At 44.1% G+C, this 22,684-nt stretch overlaps 1 protein-coding gene and 1 long non-coding RNA gene across 3 annotated transcripts in view; one reads left to right on the plus strand and one right to left on the minus strand.

The window, feature by feature from the left end:
• Positions 1–8,148, plus strand: part of CENPH (centromere protein H) — a 213,946-nt gene extending 205,798 nt beyond the window's left edge. The window contains exon 9 of the mRNA XM_078675195.1: positions 6,936–8,148. Coding sequence (XP_078531321.1) covers positions 6,936–7,037 — 102 coding nt within the window. The 3' untranslated portion in view covers positions 7,038–8,148. The remainder of the gene's footprint in view (positions 1–6,935) is intronic.
• The window catches only part of LOC144818115 (uncharacterized), a 345,075-nt gene that overhangs the window by 168,895 nt on the left and 153,496 nt on the right, over positions 1–22,684 (minus strand). The window lies entirely within an intron of this gene.

The following is a 22,684-nucleotide window of genomic DNA, read 5'->3' on the forward strand; positions in this document are numbered from 1 at the left end:
AAATCTGTGACCCGGACAATCTGGCACTCTTTCTTCATCGTTGCCTCTTGAAATATCGGATGCAGGTACAAAGCTGTGGTGGATAAAACTGTGTTATGGAATCTCTTTCATTAAGGTGAATCTCTTCTCCTATCTTCTCTTTCTGCATCAATGTGTTGCTTGCTAGTCCTGATTAGAGCATGTGACTATTGGGAACAACCTATTAGGAGAAGAAAAATTATATGTTTTCACAGTTTTCCTTCAAATGTATCGGTTATAGATTCACATAAAAAATTTCTTGGAGACTGGAGAATCTGTACTTACCGGTTAAGTAACTTTCATAATTGACTTAAGGATAAAACTCCCTTAAACAAGTTGAACTATAATACATTTTCCCCTCTCCCTTTAACTTCCGCCCCCACTCCCTCAGAATAAGGCATAACACCATTGCAAAATTATATAAACATTTATAAGGATGACAGTTGACAAGTGATTGACAAATGATTTTGAAATGGTGAGAAGATCATACTGTTACTCGAAGCGCATGTAACAAAGATGTAAATATCGGCTTGATTGTCTGTAATGTTGTTTAACATGAAAACCAATAAAACATTTTTTTTTAAATCAAACTATTGTCCCCGATTACAAACTGAACAGCGGAGTCTCAGAGACTGTGCAAGCCGAGAAACATTTACTTTCCTTGTAGGCACGCTGTGCCCTTTTTTTCAGGCTGTGCCTGGCTCCTGCAACTTTGGGCAACATCTTGGAATGGGTTCTAAATCCATTTTAATTGGTTTTATGTGTTTACTTTCACATTGTTATTTTAGTTACCTTTATTTTCACCAGTACCTTATCGTCCTCTGGGAGACCCCTCCGGTTCGGTAAGTGGGGTTGCTGGACCCTGGTTTGTTTTATCATTTGCCCAACTGCTTAACCACTCGCTCCTACACTGACCATCATTGGCCATGCCCCCTGGACTCGCCCCCTCCACTATAGGGTTCCTTAAACACACTTTGAGCGCGCCTCCGCACAGCTGAGTCAAAAAGGGTGCATAAGCCCAGAAACATTTACTTGCCTTGAAGGCACGCTGGGCCCTTTTTTTCAGGAAGTGCCTGGCTCCAGCAACTTTGGGCAACCTCCTGGAATGGGTTCTTTACCTATTTTAATTGCTTTTATGTGTTTACTTTCACATTGTTATTTTAGTTACCTTTAATTTCGCCAGTAGCTTATTGTCCTCAGGGGAGCCTGCTGGGTCTGTAAGTGAGGTTGCTGGACCCCGGTTTGTTTTATCATTTGTCCAACTGCTTAACCACTCCCTTCAACAGCGATGATCATTAGCCATTTCACCTGGTCACACACCCCTCTAATGGAGGGTTACTTAAACACACTCTCAGCACGTCCGCGCCAAAGGCAAGCCATTCTGCGCCCATCCGCACTTAGCGCCAGACACCCTGGTTGTTTCCTGAACGACTCAGGTAGGAAATGTTACTCAAGGGAGGCAAGGACATCCTTCAACTCAGAAGGTAACAACATTTGCTGCACAGCAATTAATCCAGCCCACTTAGTAGTCTCGCCGACAACTACATGTCAAGGCTGTCTCAGGGGTTGGAGGAACCTACAAGCCGGTGTAGGAGTTCAGTTAAAGGATGCTGATACCTGCCCACACCACATGGTGGCCCCTATGCAGGGTAAGTGTAAGAGTGCCCTTTTAAATGCTAGATCACTTATTAGGCACAACACCGAATTTGCCTTGCTTGTAGAGCACTGTAACTTAGACATAGTATTTATCTCGGAAACCTGGGCTGATGCCTTTTCATGTCCGGATTTAGTCTTAGCAGTGCCGGCTGGATATTCCATTTACAGAGCAGACAGGCCACTTGAGAGAGGCGGCAGCATTGCATTAGCTTACTGTACTCTCTTCCCTGCCAAATTCCAAGTCCTACCATCTAAAATGGGAAGCTCTTTCATTTATTTTTGAGCTATCTAAAATCCAGTCCTGGAATGGGATTTTAATCTATAGACTCCTGGACTGAGATCTGCTTTTATTCACGAGATTACTCTTATTAGAGTCCAGGTTTTTTTCAGCTGACTTTACCATGCTAAGTGATTTTAATTTTCACCTTCAGTCGTGTGTGGATAAAGATACTGAGGAATGATTGGACATGGCATCATACTTTGGTCTCACGCAGCTTGTGGATGGCCCCACACTCAGTAGGGGCCACACGCTGGACAGCATTTTTTCTAATGGTCATATGGTGTCTTTAACTGATATTCTTCCGATAAGTTGGTCTGACCACCACAAGGTCTCTTTTAACCTGAAATTTAAGCAGGTTAATGCGCAGTCTCCCAATCACCATAGCTCCCACACATATCAAGCCTGGAATAAAATAGATCCTTTAGATTTTTTCAAAAAGGCTTTAACTGACTCTCTGCCTTATAAGTCTAACAATCTAGAGCTCCTCACGCTTGACCATGATAATTGTATTCGAACCACAGTGCAGGCTCTAGCGCCTATTAACCAATAAAAATTATATGTCCCCCTTGTAATTATTAGTATATTACTTAATTCTCCAAACTATTACTTCATACACACAAACAACCCAAACAGCAAGTCCTGTTTTTTGTTTAAAAAAAACTTTATCCTCCTTTATCAAATGTGTTTTTTCAACTACAACAGTAAAATCGATTTAAAACCCAACAATTCATAGTCTAGTGTACAGGAGAAATCACACAAAGTTATTCTTATACGCTGAATCATTAATGCATATACATGGTAATCCTTTTCCTTCAATAGGATTTTCACTCTGCTGATGCTTAGTTTTTCATTATAAACCGAGAACATGATATCATGGATAGCACTATTCCGATAATAACTTTAACTTCGCATCCCCACAAAAACCATTAAAAATAATACAGATAATGAAAAAGCAATACAATAAAAACAAGTTGTTTTTATTGTATTGCTTTGAGTATTCAGTATAAATCCTATTGAAGGAAAACGATTACCAAGTATATGCATTAATGATTCAGCATATAAGAATGACTTTTTGTGATTTCTCATGTACAATAGACTATGATTTGTTAGGTTTTAAATAGATTTTACTGTTGTATTCGAAAAAATGTGTTTTATAAAGGAGCCACTATTCTTTTTTACAAAAAACAGGACTTACTGTTTGGGTTGCTTGTGTGTGAGTGTGTGTGAAGTAAGAGTTGGGAAAATTAAGTAATAGACTAATAATTACATGGGGGACATATAATTTTTGTTGGTTACTTTTAACCACAGTTCCCTTTGTCTCGAAGGGTTGCTCTCACATTTGTTTTCTTGAGTCTAGCTCCTATTAAGGCAGTTAAATGTGGCAGATCCAAACCCTCTGCACCATGGTTCTGAGCCAGACTGAGAAACCAAAAACAGATCTGCAGAAAACTAGAAAAACAATAGAGAAATGATTATAATCAGGTTGAAAAAGCTAATTATAAGCTAAATATTGCAGCTTATAAAACTATGATAAAAGAAGAAAAAGCTCAGTAGTTTACGCAGAAAATAGAGCCGCAAAGAACTCTACAAAATAATTATTTTTAACAGTAAAAAAAACTCTCCTATGTCCCGTCAATTGATTCACAGGAGAGTAGTAGTTCCTTCTGTAATTCCTTGGCAATATTCTCTCAATCAAAAGTGGAACTAATTTTTAATAAATTCACAGCCTCGTCTACTTCCATGGGGAAGGGAGAACGACTGGTCAGCCAAATTTCAACTATAGCAACCCTCGCTACCTTCTCCCCCCTAAACAACCAACAAGTTATGGAATTGATCAAAACCACGAAATCGGTTTCCCCCTATGACCCATGCCTTGTAAAGATCATGCATCTGGCCCCTGAGATCATTGCAAGTAACCTTACAATAATTTTTAATCAAAGGATCACCACAGGGTTTTTCCAGAGTGACTGGAAGAAAGCGTCAATAGTACCCCTCTTAAAGAAGCCCAGCTTCGATCCAACGACTCCAAATAGTTATCGCCCCATCTCTAGACTTCCCTTTCCTGCAAAAATCATTGAAAAAGGCCTTGATACCCAAATGGCTAGTTTCATTCAACAGCATTATCGTCTAGACCATACCCAATTCGGGTTCAGAAGTTGTCATAGCACTGAAACTGCTCTTAAAATGGCCACAGAAGAGATCGGATGTATCCTGGACAATGGAGGACATGCTATGCTTCTATTATTTGATGTTTAAGCACCATTTGACACTGTTAATCATGCTTTCCTGATCAACCGTGTGACTCACAATCAGAGGAGTTGCTCTCTCCCTTTTAAAATCTTTTCTTAGTGATCGTGAATAGACAGTGTCTTTAGTATTAAATCATTTTTATTGAAGGATTGCCACACAAATAAGCACACATTTACTGATATAGCCATTACATTCATCAGTGTAACGCTAATTAAGGGTCAAGAGGCAAATGAGTCCACCAGTACTGGTGTAAATTTGGACTGGTGAAGAGAGCTAATATATGCAATCCTGTAATAGAGAAAAACAGCAAAAACACATCACATAGCCATAAACCCCCCCCCCCCAACCACTACCCTATCCCCACCCACCTACCACCCATGTTCCATGTCCACCGCCTGTTATCATCCAGACCCACACCATTCCCAGCCGGGGCCTCAACAATCTGTGTCCGAGAGATGTAATAATCTGCGGTATCTGGGTCAAGTGACTTCACGGAATTCCGAGGCCAGTAAGTACAGGAAGGGTTGCCACAGCTCTGCATAGTTGGCTCCTTCCCCAGCCATTGTCAGCGAAAGCTTTTCCATACCAAGCACTAGCCATTGGCGATGGAGCCACCCATGAAATGTAGGAACATGCGTTGTCCGCCAGTGTGTGAGTATATTCTGCATCGCCGAGCCCAACGCAATCGCGATCAAGCGACCTCTGCGGGAGTGCAGCGGGTATGTCAAGGGGTTCGGTAGCCCCAGCAGGACGTATGATGGGAGACGAGGGACCTCCATATCAAAGCGCGCATCTACCTCGTCTAAAATATGCTTCCTATACCCCTGGAGGTGCATGCAGTCCCAAAGCAAATGCACTAGTGTGCCCACCTGCCCGCAACCTCGCCAGCATGTTGCGTCCCTAGTGTGATCCAATTCATGGAGACGTTCGGGGTGTAGTACCAGTAGGTTGCACTCTGCATACCACATGGGGCTCACACATACTCTTACCAGACAGTGTCTTTAAAAGAGTTTGAATGCAAGCCCTTCTCATTGCCCTGCGGTGTGCCACAAGGATCTTCATTGAGCACAACACTATTTCATGTGTACGTTAAGCCCCTTGCGAATCTGATTAAATTGGTTTTTTTTTTCCTAGTATCATATGCCGACAAAACCCAGATTGTGGTGTCCTTCTCCAATCCCTCGGACACGACGACACTTAGACTCAATGACTGCATGTTGGCCGTAGGAGACTGAATGGGCAGAAACTGTCTTAAACTGAATTCCAGTGAGACGGAGGTTCTCCTTTTTGGCAAAGAAATCACCCGCTGGACGCTGTCCTGCTGGACGCAGAATCTAGGGCCATACCAGCTCCTGTCAAAAAGGTCAGAAATCTGGACGTCCTTATGAACAATACACTTACCTTTGGAGACCAGGTCAATGCCACTATTTTGACCACTTTCTATACTCTTAAGTTAATCCAAAGGATTCTTCTATATATTCCACCTTCTCTACAAAGAACAGTAGTAACAACATTAATACTCTGCAAATTAGATTACTGCAATGGGCGTATTTAATCTTAAAGGTGCAGTACCTAAATAAATTGCAATCTCTTCAGAATTGCGCTGCTAGGCTCTTGTTTGGAACCCCATTTTCCCAATCTGCTAAACCAGTTTTACGGGTGCTTCATTGGCACCCGGTCAAACAAAGTCAATTTCAAAGCTATCTGCATCACCTTTAGAGCTTTGCATGATCTTGGTTCAACTTACATTAAGGACATGCTTAAATGGTATCTACCAGAAAGGCCCCTCCGTTCACGTGCAGCAGAAAATGTTAGGATCCCTAAGTTTAGACGCGCCGCCTGGGGCGGCAGAAGTTTTGTGACTCGGGATTCTAAACTGTGGAACTCTCTGCATATTAAATCTCAGACAAACTTACTTTCCTTCCATAAGTCACTGAAAACATGGCTTTTCACCCATTAACTCTGCTCACACGCCCCAATACTCCGTAGCGCCTTGATGCCTCCGGGCAACTGTTCGCGCTTTATAAAATTAACATAACAAACAATTGTAAACTAGCAAGTATATTTGTAATCAACTTTAATTTTACTTTGTGAAGTTCAGCAGCAATCGAGCCTACCCTGACAAATAAGTAGGTGACACCCAGCGGCAGCTCCTCTGTTATGGCGGAGGAATGTCGACCCACTGCTGGAGCTAGCAGATGAAAACATGTAAATTAAAATGATAATAAAGCAATTAATAAAACTGCTTTATTATAATTTTATTTTACATGCCAGAGCTGCAGCTGAGTCTTGAGGGTGGTGCCATCCTCTGACAGCAGCCTGAGTAGTGCACAGGGCACTGCAAGTGCACATGCTAAGTTGGGTGGCTGTTTGGACAGCCAAACCGACATGCGCACCTAGATATCTCCAGGCTGTTGCTTGGAGAACAGCAGGCACAGGCTCACAGTCTCTGTTGGAGCGTAAAACCAGCCCGCTCTGCCCAATCCCAGGTAGTACCAGCATGAGAGCAGCGTCTGACTTGGCGCAGGGGAGTCTTGGAGCCTGTGCATTGGGAGCTGAAGAGCTTTTTTTTTTGCTTTTGTTTTTTTACTGTCTACAGCTCTGCCCGACCACTTTTCCCTGCTCGCAGCCATCACTGGTGACCCCTAAGGAAATGCTTTTAAATTTTAGTTTTGTGGTACTTATTCAAAAAATTACATTGTATTTATTCATAACACATCTTTTATTACAGAATATCATTCTGGGGAGCAGAGTCAACTGGGCAGAACATCGAAGTCTAAGAGATATTGTTCTGAAACTGGAGATGAGTGCGGAATCCATCACAAAGAGATGAATTATGAAGCATTTTGACACCATGGTTTTATTTACCGTACTTAATAGATTGTTAGAATGTTGGATGCAAAAATTGTATAATACATTGATGTAACATGCCAATAATGGTTTCTGCCGATATTAACCTATTGTTTTTTTACAGACCGTTTCTGCAGGAAGCATTTTTTAATGGATTTTAAATATTTTACATGTATTCTTTGCTTGTCTTTGGCTTCTACGATAAAGTGTATGGTGTTTTTTTTACTTTGCTGTATTTCTACACCATCTTTTAGTTTTAAAGATTGCTTATTTGTTATTTATGATCTATTCATTTGTTATGAATTTAGCATTACATTTTCAGGAGCAGTGCAGGATCCAAGTGTTTTTATTTTGGTCCCATAAGGACTGTCTAAGTAGCTCTGTGTTTTTTTAAATCCTTGCATGGTTTGCATATGGGTAAGCTGCTTTGAAGTGTTTTGACAGGCAATGAATGCTCTGTCACATTGGCCTTTTGTGAGCAGACCCAAGCAAGCTAGGAAATTCGTGTTGCACCACCAACCATAACAATTGATAGTGAATGAATACTTTGTATTAAAGTAATTTGTAAAGCTCTTTGGAAGAAACCAATGAAAGCTTCATATCCACTGGAAGTACACATGTAAACTTTCTACCACATGTTTCTATAGTTTGTACCTGTCCTGGGTCATTGTTGGTCTGCTGGAAGTGTAAGGTATATGACTTCAGAGGAGACAAAAGATACATTTCTATAGCACCGGGAATCCTGGCAAATCAGCACACTGCCATGTTAATATCCTGACGCCCATCATTACAATAGGCAACATATGGTTAACAGTTGTTTCAAGCTTTTAATTGAATTTTATCAGATCTTTGCTGTTCTTGCCTCGTCTCCAGTTACAGTATTCTAGCAGTCTTGAGTGGCACAATAGTTGTCGTTGAACCTAAAAGAGAGCCCTACACAAGGCTGTAAAAATCATATATTTTTGGTATTCATAAATGCACTGTCTCTGCATCTCGAAATACTTTTCAATATCAGATTTACATTAAAAAAATGTAAAGAAAACATCAGAGCGAAGTTTGACAACTATTAAAGCACAATTTTGTAAAAATGCCAATCCAAAGTGGTTTTATTAAAAAAGACAAAGCTAGAACTAGTAATCGTAAATAGGTTTTCATAAATTATGTAGGAATTTGCATTTTGGTTTCCATTATCAAAACATTAAATTGTTAATTGGATGTAATAGTTAGATGCACAGTGTTGTGCGTTATTTCTTTTCAGGGGTTCAAGCTGTGAATACATTTCAACTATAAGCAAAGCAGTCACCGTAGCGCACTTGAGAAACGTGCCAATTCAATGCATATTTGCATCGGCTTTTACCTCTGGCAAATATTTCTGCATGTATTCTGACTCCACAAACCTTAGTAACCCAAGCCACCCACTCCAATTTTCTAACATTAAACTTTTCCTATCCTCACCGTCCATTTCTTTTTCCCTGAGGTATGAAGTTTTTGTTGTTTTATATTGCTTCCTAATATCAAAGGAAATTCCATTACGGAACAGGAAATGTTCCTTATTTCTCCATCATGGGTTTTTATTTGTTACTTCTTCCCCTTCCTTTTTAAGGCCAGAACATAGTATGAATTCAGAGTTAAAGTCAGAGCCTGACTGTCAAAAAGGAACTACCTAACTAACCCTGCTGTGAATTCTGGGATAGTGTATTTCTTGAACCCATAATGTTACTGTGTCAATTTTTTTAACGTGAAAGCCTACTAGTTACAAGGACCATTCCTGCTTTATTTGAATATTTTTGGTAAATAAATGATTTCGAAATAGTGTTTTCAAACAAATGGATTTTAATAGCAATGGATTTCTTTATATTTGGCTGTATTTAAACAAAGGCAGAATATCATGCTTTGCATGAGCATGTTATGTTAAAAAATGTTAAAATTAAAATGTGATTTAAAATTTTTTTAAAAGGCAATGAAACCCACACGTGAATAGAGATGTTTTTTTAGTTACACGAAAATATCCATAAATCCAGAACCAGTAATGCAAGCAATTGCTGTTTCCATATTTATACAGAATAACATACATTAAGTTGCGTCCGTCCACTAAATTAGTTCCGTATGGTGTCAAAGTTTAACATCAAACAAAAAACACCGCAGTTACAAATGAAACATCTGTCATACTTTGTAGTCGGACAGCAGTATCGGGAAAGCTGTGGCAGATAGTGAAGGCATGACGTTATACAGGTGAAACGGCCTGTAGTCCAGTGCTTCTTGAGCTCATCGAGGTTCCGTAGTGTGGTTACTCAAGGGTCAGAAGTTGAGAAGGCAGCTAAGTGTCTTGGGAGAGGGCCAACAGGCCGACGTGGGTAGTGTGCCTCTAACCGATATTGGCTTTGGGGGTGGAGAGTAGGTTAGGCTATAGTGTTTCTCATACTTCAGCGAGGTGGACTTTTTTCATTGTACATTGCGACTTACTGAACCAGTCAATTTCTTCATTTCTTTTTAAATTGTATGTGTACTTTATATTGATGACTGGTTTGATGTTGTATTTTTAATATGAAATAAAACTTTGCTGGCTGAACTAATCCATTAATGAGTTATCTTACTGATATGAAACAGCTATTTTTTTTTAGAGAATGTTTAAAAAGTAACTGATTGGCACAGTCTTTCAGCTAAGTTCCACAGTGTAGACCTCGAAATTAAGAACATGGGACAGTTTGGAATCAGTATATCTTTAGTGATTGTTCTAATAAAACTTGAACTACATAAAAGAGGAAAACAAATAGAGACTAAGGGGAGTGGGGATGTTGGGTTCCATTTTAGCAGTTAGAATACATTGACAAATGTACAACAATCAGTCGACCGAAAACTTTGACCAAAATAATGGATGAATATAAAGCAGAATATGATACAGCACTAAACCATGGTAAAGGTTAAAAAAAAAAACATGTTTTACATAGGTACTCGCATCTATTCTTGAAAAGTCCTGTTTAATCCAATGAGCTAAGAGTCTTTGTGGATCGTTTCGTAAAATAAAAAGACAATTTGACTGAGGTGGGAAAAGTACAAAGCTTTAGGATGATCATACAGGGTGATCTGTTCCTATTCGCAAAGGTAAATTTGGCCATAAATGTATATTTACAGCCAAGTTTACCCTTGAAACGTTTTCCTGGCAGGCTTAAAGACTCAAATGAGGGTGAAGCTCTCTTCACTTTTGGCAGCTCGAGTTCTGCATTTTTTAATCCCTTTCAGAAAAGTGGGTATTCCAAGCCATGGTTTGCCTCAGAAGTTTGGGAATGCCGCAAACGTGCGCATGGATGGAGTAACTCCCTTTCTAGGATGGAAAGGAAACTGAACACCCCAGATTGGGTTGGGGTGCAGGAGAATGGCTTATAACCGTGGGACAACATGGAGAAAAACGTTTCTTTGCATTTGTAGAGGGCATTCTGTTCCCCTTGTCTGGAGTTCTTCACTTTATAGATTGCCGAACAGAGTAAATAGGAGCCCTCCCAAGTAGTCACCTAACCCACCCAGGAGTACACCTAGAAACCTGCTTCTGGTGCAGCTTTTAATGTATACTCCTGGCAATGTTGGTGAATAGCAAAACGTCGGAAAAATAAACGTATAGGCAAAGATGGAGATTTCCTCCCATAATTTTCAGACGTTTCTCGTGAATAGGAGGACCCAGTCTTTTGATCTTTTTTTTTTTAAGAATGGGAAGGAAAGGCCTGACCAAAAATGGACTGGTACACTGATGGTCTGATTTAAAGGTAATCCATTCTTGACCTGGCAGCCAGAATCCAAATCAGTGGACTATAAATCTCTACCATCACCAACCATAGTGAAAGAGAGACTTCCCTATCCCTCTTTCTATCCATTGAAGTACCTGAATCCACGCTCTCATCATTGCTAATCTTCTTAAAAGTAAGAATTATTTTCTTGAATATGGTGCCAAAAACTGAAGATTGATCACAAGGCCATAGTTTCTGCCTGAGAAAACTGCCAATCGTTTTTGTGATTATTTCTTGATTTATTATGTCCATTTTATATTGTTGATAGGACTTCCTTTTCTATGTGAGTGTTGTGCACGCTTTGCTCCCCTCTCCTGTCTCTCACTCTTTTTGTTTATATAAATCCATTTCATTAAGGTTTTCTGTGGATACAATACAAATACAACACTTAAGCTGCTCATGTCCCAATCGTACACTATATAGTGCTGCAATTCAAAATTACATCAGGTACAAAACATTAGAAAATATTCCACCACTTATTCCAGATCTTCATTTACTTTTTGTTGCAGTCTCTTGCTATAGATACCTTTCTTCAGCCTTCAAACAAACGTCCATGCCTTTCAAGCACTCGATATGATGGGGCATGTCTCTTTTGGCGATCATCATTGCCATTGCGACCCGCTTACAAGACTCACGTGAGCCTTGCTATTCCTTTTGTATTCCAAGGATTGCTTGCTTTAGGTCAAAAGTTATTGACTGTCCCACTATCACTTCCAGCATGTTGTGTATTTTTCTTCACTGTCTTGTCACCACTGGGCAATCTAATATCATGTGCATCAAGTTGCCCTCAGCAAAGCTGCACTTTTGGCAGCTGAGGCTGTGCCTTTTTCCCATTTGCCTGAATCGCGAGGTCTTTATAAGTTCTAGGAAAATATTTGAATTTTATTGATCAGAGGTGGATAACGCCAGGCATCACTAGGCCATTTTGGTTTGTATCCACCCCTCATTTTAAATGCTCCTCGGGTCGTTCTCCCTCTGGATTTTTAGAGCCATCAGAAGGTTAAAAGTGTTGACGGGCAGTGATCTGTACTTCCTTGAGATACCCTTATGTCTTATGTTGAAGTCGTCCCATTGTTATCTTGGCCTCCAGGGAATTGAATCCTGGGACCGAGTCAACTTTATCTTTGTGTGCGTGTGCAGCTGCAAATACCAGGAGAAGTGGGATTTATGTACAGTGTATTTAGTTGCCAGCTGCTCGAAGGATTTCATTTGATTGTTAGCGAGCCAAAAACAATCTAACAAGGAGCCAAGGAACATGCGCAACACACACCGGAGGAGGAGTGTACCTCGTGTCTCGAAGACTTCTTAGAAGAAAAACAACTTGTGATCATCCAGCCCAACACTAGATGGCAGGATAAAGCTAAGCATATGAATCTACAGCACTACAAGCTACACATAGATGCTTACAGTGTAATTAACATATTCTTACTTATAGCTAATCTGGTACAGACTATTCAGGGTGGCTATGATGCAGCCGAATACATTATTTGATTAGAGTTAGACACTACTGATTGCTTAAGCAGAGCAGTCAGGACTAATGTGGTGCTCCAGACGTCACTCATAAATATGCCTTTTGGTAACCCTCGCTTACTTAACAAAAGGGTACATTCCATACTAGGGTGCTTCAAAGAAAGCAGGGTCACAGCGCAGACCCTGTGCTTGTGCAAGGCAGCATCTCCAACAGTTTTGTCCTTTTAGTGGCATGGCCAGGGGTTTTGCTTACACCCACCCAGCAACAGGCAGCCTAATCCTTTTGGGGTTGAGGATTTAGTAGACTGCATAGAGGGACAGCGAACCTTCCAGTCGCCCAACCATGTGGCAGCAGCCTCCAAATTACTTTAGTTTGCCCTTAGCAGCACATAACGCTTCTGTGGAATCAAGGATCAGTCATTTTCTCCAGGGGAGGCGGGCCATAACATCCGACAGGTGGGTCCTGCAGATAGTTCAGAAGTACTGCACCTTGCCATTCCTTTCTGACCCGCTGCATTTTCCACCCCTATCAGAGTGGCTTTCAGAGGAGCACTTGTCCATTTTACTGGGCAAAGTTAAGGCCCTTTTAGCAAAATGAGTTGTAGACTGGGGTCAGATCTCAGGAATCCGAAATGGGTATTAATGCATCTATTTCCTAGTGCAGAAAAAAAGGTGAAGGCCTTTGCATTATTTTATATCTCTGCCCTCCCAATTTCTGTCTGTGCAGGGTCAAATTCTAGATTCTCCTTCTGGACCAGGTTTTATCTGCCCTGGATCCAGGAGACTGGATGGTGGCGCAGGACCTGCAGAATGCCTGTGTCCATGTCTTCATACATGTCTTTGTCCTGCAGACCCACAGACCCAACTTAGGGCTCAAGGGGGGCCAGAAACATTTTCATTTTGCTGTGCTCCCCTTCAGCCTCACCAGCGCCCTCAGAGACTGGCTGTTGAAGGCACGGACTTCCTCCAGATGACCCTGACTTTCTGATATTGTTGGGATTCACTGTCAGCATGCCAAAGTCACACTTGACTTTTCTGCAGAGGCTCCCTTTCATCTGACCCATCCTAGATTTTGTGTATTTTCATGCCTTTTCTATGGCTCGTGGAGTCCAGGACATTCAAGCTATGATCCCAATGTTTCATTCTCGGTTCTGGTCTCATTGAAGGTGTCTCTGAAGCTTTTTGGCTTGGTCCCTTGAATACCTTTCACCCACTATGCCAGATGGGGTATGCGGTTTCTGCATTGGGATCCGAGTCTCAGTGACCACCACCAAAGGAACCTGTCAGGTTCCATCTGGGTTTTGGAGGAGGCAGCAAAAGATCTGCAATGATGGCTGCTTGACTGACATTGTACCAGCAGCAGAAACCTCTCCCTACACCGTTCAGATCTGCTGGTGGTGACGGATGCCTCGCTGCTGGGTTGGGGAGGTAATCCCTGGAAGGTGAAGACTAGAGGATTCTGGTCACCTGCAGAGACCCGTCTCCTCATCAACCTATTGGTGTTGCAGGTCATTTACTTGGTGTTGAAAGCTTTCTTACCATCCATTAAGGGGAGATTCGTTCAGGTCCTCACGGACAACAACACTGTCATGTGGTATTGCTACAAACAGAATGGAGTGATATCCTGACCCATGTGGCAGGAGACTCTGTGCCTGTTCAATTGACTGAATCATCAGGGCATTTCCTTGATTGTATACCACCTGACAGGATCTTAAAACGGCAGGGTGGACGAACTCAACCAGGAATGCCTACTAGATTATGAATGGTGGTTACACCTGGAGGTGGCGCAGACGTCTTCTAGCATTGGAGGGAACCCTCGTTCTATCTGTTCACCACCACTGTGAACGTTCATTGGCATTTTTGCTCACTGGAGTTTCTAAGACTGGTCTCTCTCTCAGACACATTCTGCCTATAGAGGAGCACTTGACTAAGGTATGCCTTTCCGATGCTACCACTACTACCCCGAGTTCTGAACATCCGGGCTCAAGTCATCCTAGCGGCTCCTGATTGGGCTAGGGAAGTGTGGTACTTGGAAATTCTGGGCATGAGTATCTGTCCTCCAATCAGGCTGCCTCATTCAGAGGATTTCTGTTGCAGCAGCAAGCAGAGCAGAGTGCTGTAACCAGGGCTGTGCAATCTACACCTCCATGCCTGGAGAGTGAGCATCTGCAGTTGAATGCATTATATCTCTCTCCCGTATAAGTGGATGTCACCCTTGCTGCCAGGTGTCCTTCGACAAGTCTGACTATCATGGATGCTGGGACACGTTTGTTGCTTGGTATGGCACCACAAACTCTTTACAGGCCAAATTGTTGGATGTATTGTTTGTTTTTTCTTTGGCCCGGTAAGGACTTGTAGTGGCCCCTGTTAAAAGTTATTTGTCAGCCCTTTCAGCCTTTTTCTGTTTACCGGACCAGCCATCCTTGTTTAAATCACCTGTTGGGATGCAATTTCTTAAGGTCCTACTTCGTAGCTTTCCACCTAAACCCTTTGTGATGCCACACAGAGATCTTAATTCGGTACTTACTTTTCATATGTACACACATTTTGAGCTTTTGCAAAGCTGCCCTCTTGGTCTCCAGTCTCTGAAGATGGGCTTTCTCTTTGCAATGCTCGTTAAATTAGTGACTTTTAGGTTCTTTTAGTCCAGATACCTTACACCACTTTCTTTCATGAAAAAGTGGTGCTGAGGACTACAACGACCTTTCTAATAAAGTTTGTGACTCTCTTTCATGTTGGACAGCCCGTAACACTTCTAATGTTCTTTGCCGCCACCTCATCCCTTGAAGGAGGAGGAGAGACTCCATCATTTGGACATTGAGAGAGCACTGAGTTTTTATATTGATTGTACCAAAGACAATGGGGTAGACAGTCAGCTATTTGTGGGCTCTGGCATGAAGAAAGGCAAGGCAGTACAAAAAAGGACAATGGATAGTCCCCTGTATTAAGATCTGCTGCGTGCTGGCCCATTCCACCAAGGTTGCTACCTATGTATTGGTATGTGGTGTGCATGTCCTGGATATTTGTTAGGCTGCAATCTGCGCTTCAGCACACACATTCACAAAGCACTACTTCATCCTCAGTTGAGTCCGATGGAAAGAGCATTTTGTCAGTTCAGCCCAACAGGATTTTTTGGTATGAGCCACCCCACAGACATGGTTGTTATTCCGGCTGCATTCTGTACCCAAGAATGACAGATCCTTCTTCCAATTTTTGACCTGCGCCCCCTCAATCATTTTTTGGAAAAGAAGAATTCAAAATGCTTACCCTAACCCAGGTCTTGTCAGCCCTTGACCCTGGAGACTGGATGGTGGTGTTAGACCTGCAGGATGCTATTTTCATATACCTGTCCTGCCAGCCCATTGGCGCTTCCTGCAGTTTGTGGTGGGACAGAAGTATTTTTGGTTTGATGTGCTCCCCTTTGGTCGCCCCAGTACCCCTTGGGTGTTCACAAATGTGATGGTGGTGGTGGCAGCACAGCTTCGAAAGTCAGGGGTGCTAGTCTTCCCCTAGCTCAATGACAGGCTTTTGAAGGCGGGCTCACCACAGGCAATCGTCAACAATCTCCAGAGTACAGCAAATCTTGTGTTTTCTATGGGGTTCGCTATTGGCACGCCAAAGTCACACCCAACTCCTTCATCGGAGCTGGTTCGGGTTTGTGCCCTTCTCTTGGGAAAGGAAGTCTAGGACATTCAGCCTATAATCTGTCTTTCAACTTCGGTCTTGGATTTCAGTGACGCCGACTTCGTTTATTTGTAAACCTTTCAGCAGTAACCAAAACCTAAAAATCTGTCTTTTTCACATGGTCATTAAATGTAACGTTTATAGCACGATTATTATCAATTCATTCAAGAAGCAGCATACTAGGTATCTTACTGCATCACGTAGGTGAAATGGTGTAAGTACAAGCTCAATACATAATTCTGTAGGTAACGGGTCATCCTCTGACAAACATTTAGTATCATCATCAAAACTTAAGGAGCACTAGCGCCACAAGCCTCCTGTGTGTTAGGAATGTTCTTTACAAAGCCCAACAGTGCTCGTAGCGGGGTTAGGTTAGAGTGGGCACCTGTCATGGTGACAAACCTTTCAAAAACATCATCCCAGTAACAGCTCACTGCAGGGCACTCCCACGCCAGATGGTAAAAGCCGGACTCAGGGGTAGCACATCATTGGCCTTGTTTGTGTACACAGTAGGGTGTGGTATGCTGCTCTATACAAATATTTGAAAAGTGCGTGAGCCTATGTCTACCTTTAGAGGACACTCGCTGTGTTTGCATACAGCAATACGCCCATATTTCCTCCCCCCAATATCTTGGCCTATATCTTTCGCCCAACTGGCTCCTGCCATACTTAGGACCTCTGTTCTCTGCATGTCCAGCATGATCATGGCTTACATAATCAAGATTAATCTGGTGGGCAGAATGTTCGAGATCAGGAGTGTCCACAATTTCACTTCATTTACCTCATCTGTGTATGTCGGGAACTGTTCCCTAACTGTACGCGACAGTCGGTAGTATATGTCTTGTGTATTATAACCTACCAGTTCCTCAGATTCCTGTAATGTTATGTATTGCCAGCACTTAACACATCTCCCATGCTACCGAGTTATCTATTGTATAGTTGTTTTCTAGTTGCAAGTCGCGAGTCACCTCCAATTGTGGATTGTTCAATAATGGCATCAATGCAGAATACATCATATTAATCCCCACAATGGCTGATAAACACGACAATGCTCAAACAGTACAGTCCACTGTATTTATTGCTCCTTTAGTTCTAGACCTTTTCCTATCTCTTAATGTGGTGCTTGTCTGACATTATGAAACCAATGATGTGGGTACGTGCCCTTAAGCTACCGGAAAATACATTTAAACATTTCGGGCTGCAGTCCCCCCCCCAACCCCAAATTGCAGCTAGGTAGAGTCTCTAACAGGAATTATGTTACCAAAACCAAGTAACTTGTTCAGCTACTCTCTCCGACCCAGCAAACCCCTTGCTTCACATGTTGAAGCATTTGTCGCCCATAATGAATCTATGGTGCTTTCAATGTCCAATGGCAAGGGCATTTAGGGGTTCTGAATGATATTGACAAACATTGTCAGTATTCAGTTCGGAACAGCAATGTGCTGGCAGCAAGGGGGCTTTCTTATTTAGACTTCCAGTTGGGCCCAAAACAAAGGCCTGATTCAAAGGGCTTCTCAACCTTTCTTTTGTTTGAGTATAATACTGGATGGGAGCTATCTGGAGCCCAACTATGATTTGGAGGCAGGTTTTCAACTGTGTTCAACTCCCCCATATAGGAGATTTATTTTCACTGTACGAATGCAAGATTTATCTGTATGTTTGAGTAATTATGCTTGGGAAACCCTTGAGAAACCTTGGTGATAGCTGGGCTGGACTACAAGGCCCATAATAATTGTGCAACAGAGGAGGGGCTTGCAACTTCGGACTGGATGGGTGCATAGAGCACTACTAGTCTGCCCACAGCATGGGGAGACTATAGGGTCCCTCATCTTTGTTGTGCACCAGAGGAGGGGCTTGCAACTTTTTGCCAGTCGGGCACATAAAGCACTGCTAGTCTTCCCACGGCCTGGGACGCTTGTAGAAACCTTGACGAAACCTGGGCAGGATTACAGGGCCCATAATCGTTGTTGGATTGTTGGAAAAGACAAACCCCAGTTCCGAAGTTGCCTTTGCTACCCAAATTTCCGCCCTCTTCCCCTCAGAGAAGGAAGAAAATGTTGGCTGTTAAAGACTCCTAATGTCTCATGGCAGAGATGGTTGCGGTACTAAAAACTTCGGTGCCGAGCTTCATGAGTAACACTATGAACTCCTTAGACAATATGTTATAAAGAATACAGTGAAACCTGTTTTATCCAGACTAGAATCTTTGGAGTACGCCATGAAATAGTTGTTCTGTATGGCTTTTAGGCAAGGGGCTGCCTAAATTGTTTTGGAGGGTGTTCAGAAAAGTGGTTCAAACAAAGATGCCAGTAAAGCTACAGTGGCAAAGGCATCAACCCTGTGGCCTGATACGGGGCATGTTGTATCATCAGGCTCACGGGGAGATGGCAAGGAAGGTAAGTTATGCACTTACAACCAGAGTGAATGCAGATTGTCGATGATGCTACTCCTTACCCTTTGAATCTTCCCTTCCCCCATGCATCCATCTAACGATTGGCTGATGGAGGATCATCTGTTCCTTCTCCACGAGGATGTCATGCCTCTCATGGAGCCATTGAGAGTGTTCCGGTGCCAGAAGTAGACTGTTATTGTAATTCCTGCTACTTTCTGGTCCCCGAAAAGGACAAGGGCCTAGTCCTATTCTCGATCTCCTAACTCTCAATCTTTTTCTCAAGAAGGATAAATGTCCCATGCTCACGTTGGCTCAGGTGTTGCCTACCCTGGATGCAGAAGACTGGATGGTAGCGCTAGACTTGCAGGACGCCAATTTTCATATTTCCATCCTGCCCTCCCATCGGCACTATATGCGGTTTACTGTAGGCCACAAGCACTTTCAGTTCACTGTGCTCCACTTTGGCCTTTCCATCGCTCCTTGGGTCTCTTCCAGCAGGGAAGAGCCTTGATTAGATTTGTTTGCTACTGGCAAGATCGCTCCCTGTGAATGGTTTTGAATGAATGAATGGCAACTTATAACGCGCAACTTAACCCAAGGGCATCAAGGCGCCTAAATGATGGTATTATTGGTAGTATGAGCCGAAGACATACTTACAGATTGGCCTCAGTGAAAAATAATGTTTTTAATGCTTTACGAAAAAGCAGAATGAAGATTGTCTTTTTAATTCAGGAGGAAGAGTGTTCCACAGCCTTGGAGCAAGGAAGGAAAAAGCCCTTCCATCCCACCTGGCTTTAAAGGCCCGGGGAACAGACAAACGTTTTTTATTAGAGGAGCAGAGAGCTCTGGTAGGGGAATATGAGGACAACAGGGACCTTACACCTTCTGGGCTTGTGCCATACAAGGCCCCATGAGTAAGGCATAGGATCTTAAAGGCGTTCCTAGCCTGTATAGGTAGCCAGTGTAAGTTCTTCCTGGCTGAAGAGGCTGAGGAGAATCTAGGGGCGTCAAGGACAAGCCTGGAGGCCGTATTCTGTACTATCTGAAGGCGCTGAATGAGCTTTTTATTGATGCCTGAGTAAAGCGTGTTACAATAATCTAGTCTCGAAGAGACAAGAGCCGTAGTAACCTGCTTTCGAGCTTCTGGGGAGAGGTAGTGTGCGATCTTTCTCAAGATCCTAATGATACCACAGCAGGTGGAAACCGTCCTACTGACCTGAAGGTCAAAGGAGAGCGTGGAGTCTACCAGCACACCCAGATTACGGGCGGATTGCGAAGGCTGAGGACAAGCACCAAGGGAAGAGGGCCACCAATCACTTGACCAAATGTCCTGATGGCCCCCAAATATCAGAACTTCGGTTTTCTCACCGTTTAACTTCAGGAAATTGAGGACCATCCACTGAGAGACTGCCTCGATGCAATTCCTGAAGTTAAGAGCGGAGATACTCACCGACTGGGAGAGGGAGACCATAATCTGGGTGTTGTCGGCGTATCACAGCACTTCCAGCCCAAAAGATCTAACCAACCTGGCAAGTGGGGCCACATAGATGTTAAAAAGAGTGGGGCTCAACGAGGAACCCTGAGGGACCCCACACTGCACAGGTTTAGCGGCGGAGAAAAACTCTCCCACCTTAACCTTCTGTTCTCTTTGATTAAGAAAAGAGGACAGGGAGGAGCTACGCGGGCAACCGAGATGGCCGCGTGAGCACATAGCTCTCCGGGCCCCCGCCGCTCCCGGCTTAATATCCTGAAATTATCCTGACTTCGTGGACAGATTATTGAATAGGAACCCAGGCTGAACTCATAACTCGTGTCAGAATTTGATTTGGACCGGGGGAACCGAAACTACGTCGACTTGAAATTTCGAGGCCCACCCTGGGGCGAGCCGGGGGCTTGGTGGCGTGTGAGGCCGAGTCCGAGTTGAACAACAACGGCGGTGGGGTTCATCCCAGGCGCCCCACTTTAACTTTCGGTTTCGTTTCTGGCTCTGGCATCTTCGTGGGACGGCCACATCTGGCCGGAGTTTGGTCCAGTCACTGAGAGATGTGAGAGAGACCTTCGCTTCCACTCGGATCATTTTGGGCCGTGTCTCATCTGGATTTTCCCCTACGAGTGACTTTTGTTTGGTGGTGCCCTGTTTGCCGGCGGTCATTTTCACCAGGTCGCGAGGGTCCCTCTGGGGCTCGTCTTCTAACATGACTGCCAGGGGAGATACTGAAAGACGAAAGACCAAGACGCCCCTTCGCAGGTCCAGTCCAACATTATGGATCGGTATACCCAGTCTAGGCCTTCCCCTGGAGCTGTCGTTCACCCCGGGTGAAGCAGGGGACCCTCCGACTGCTCCTGCTGATCTGTCCCTGCAGGACGTCATGGGCGCCATTTCCAACATGAGAGAGACTATCGCCAAACAATACGAAGCTCTCGCTCTCAAACTTGACACAGTGGCCATTGACGTGAACCTGATTCGAGCCGATCTGTCCAAGACCAACGAGAAGGTGAAGTCGTTGGATCTTAAGACGACGAGTCTCACGACTGACGTGTCGGAGCTACAGACGGAACTTGGCAACCTTTGATCAGCCAAAGATCTTATGTCCCATCGTCTGGAGGATTTTGAGAACAGGGAGAGACGTTGTAACGTTCGTGTCGTAGGTGTTCCGGAAAATCCTGAGGCCCACTCTGTTGATCTCCTTGTTGAGGACCTGGTCCAGAACTACCTTGCTCTGTCCGGACTGAGCAAGTTCTTCGCGGTGGAGCGTGCCCATCGTGTTCCGGGTGGAAAGTATAAACCGGGTGCCCTGCCGAGACCCATCGTGGCCAAGCTTTTCCACTATAGGGACCGAGACGCTATCCTGCAGGCCTCGAGGGTGAAGGGCCCGGTGGCTTTTGAGAATGCTACTGTGAATTTCACCCAGCTTGTTCAGAGACAAAGGATGGGCTTCCGCGGAGTCAAGAAACGCCTTCGGGACTTGGGACTGAAATACGCTATGCTATTTCCTACTAGGCTGCGTGTGGAGTACGAGGAGCGGACATTCTTTTTCGATCGACCTGAAAATGTGAGCGACTGACTGGTTGGACTCCTTGCCGAACCGGACCGACCGGACTGATCGCACGAAGCACCCTGGTGGTGCTGAGGGTGGAGTGTCTTGATGTGAGCTGTTTATCGGCCCCTGAGTTCCGGATGCGAGACATTGTTTGCCGGGGTTCCGTAACTGTGTCTATGTTGTTTTTCTGACGTTCCTTTCGGGGTGGCGGGTGGGACGGGGCCCTTTCCTCCTCCGGGGTCTTTTTGTAGAATGGGGCTGTTTGGGCGACAGGCATACTGCATTTTGGGGTGGCTATTTAGTCTACTGCAGGGGTGCAGGGAGGGGGGAGTTGTAACGGGTGTTGGGTGGGGTGTTTGTGTTTGTGTTCCTTTTTTCTCAAGGCGACGTATTGTTTGCATTTTTATTTCAATTGTCCTGCTCTTTGTGGGGTGGCTCTTGCGTTACTTGTTGGGATGGGGGGTAGTGGGTTGAGGTTCATATCTTGGAATGTCAATGGCTTGGGGGATCGTATCAAGCGGGGGTGGTGTTGCGATATCTGCGACGATTGTCTCCTGATGTGGTGTTTTTGCAGGAGACGCATCTGGTGGGTAACACTTGTCATGCTATGAATAGGTGGGGTTACCGTCTAGCTGCACACTCTGGTTTTACTACGGGTTCCAGAGGGGTTGGTATCATGATTCGGTCCTCCCTCCCCTTTGAGATTGATAACGTACTCCTTGATGATAGGGGGCGCTACGCCGCCCTCGCGGGTAGGTATGAGGGCAGGACCCTTTCACTGCTTACTGTTTATGTCCCCCCGGGCCTTCAGACCTCCACCTTTTCCGATGTTGGCCGTGTGTTGCTGGAACTTCCTGATTGTGTCCTTCTCATGGGTGGTGATTTTAATTCTGTGTTTTCGGGCCTGGTGGATCGTCACCCCCCCAGAGATACTCCTCCATCCCAGTCGTGGCTTGGTGGTTTCTTGGACACCTTTGGCTTAGTGGACTGCTGGAGACTCATGCATCCCTCCCAGCGCCAATATACCTTTCACTCCGGGGCACATGGAAGTCTATCTCGACTTGACTACTTCCTCATGCCCGCGGTTCAGGCTTCCTTGGTCCGGGAGATTAGACACTTGGCCCGGGGCATTTCGGACCATTCTCCGCTTTGGCTCTGTTTTGACATGGGGGTAGATGCTATGGGGCGGGTTGCCCCTATCAATCCCTGGTACCTGCGTGCTCCTAAGACTCGTAGCCAGTTGATTAAATCTCTAGACCACTAC

Source organism: Lissotriton helveticus, chromosome 2_1, assembly GCF_964261635.1.
Source record: "Lissotriton helveticus chromosome 2_1, aLisHel1.1, whole genome shotgun sequence".
Taxonomy (NCBI): Eukaryota; Metazoa; Chordata; class Amphibia; order Caudata; family Salamandridae; genus Lissotriton; species Lissotriton helveticus.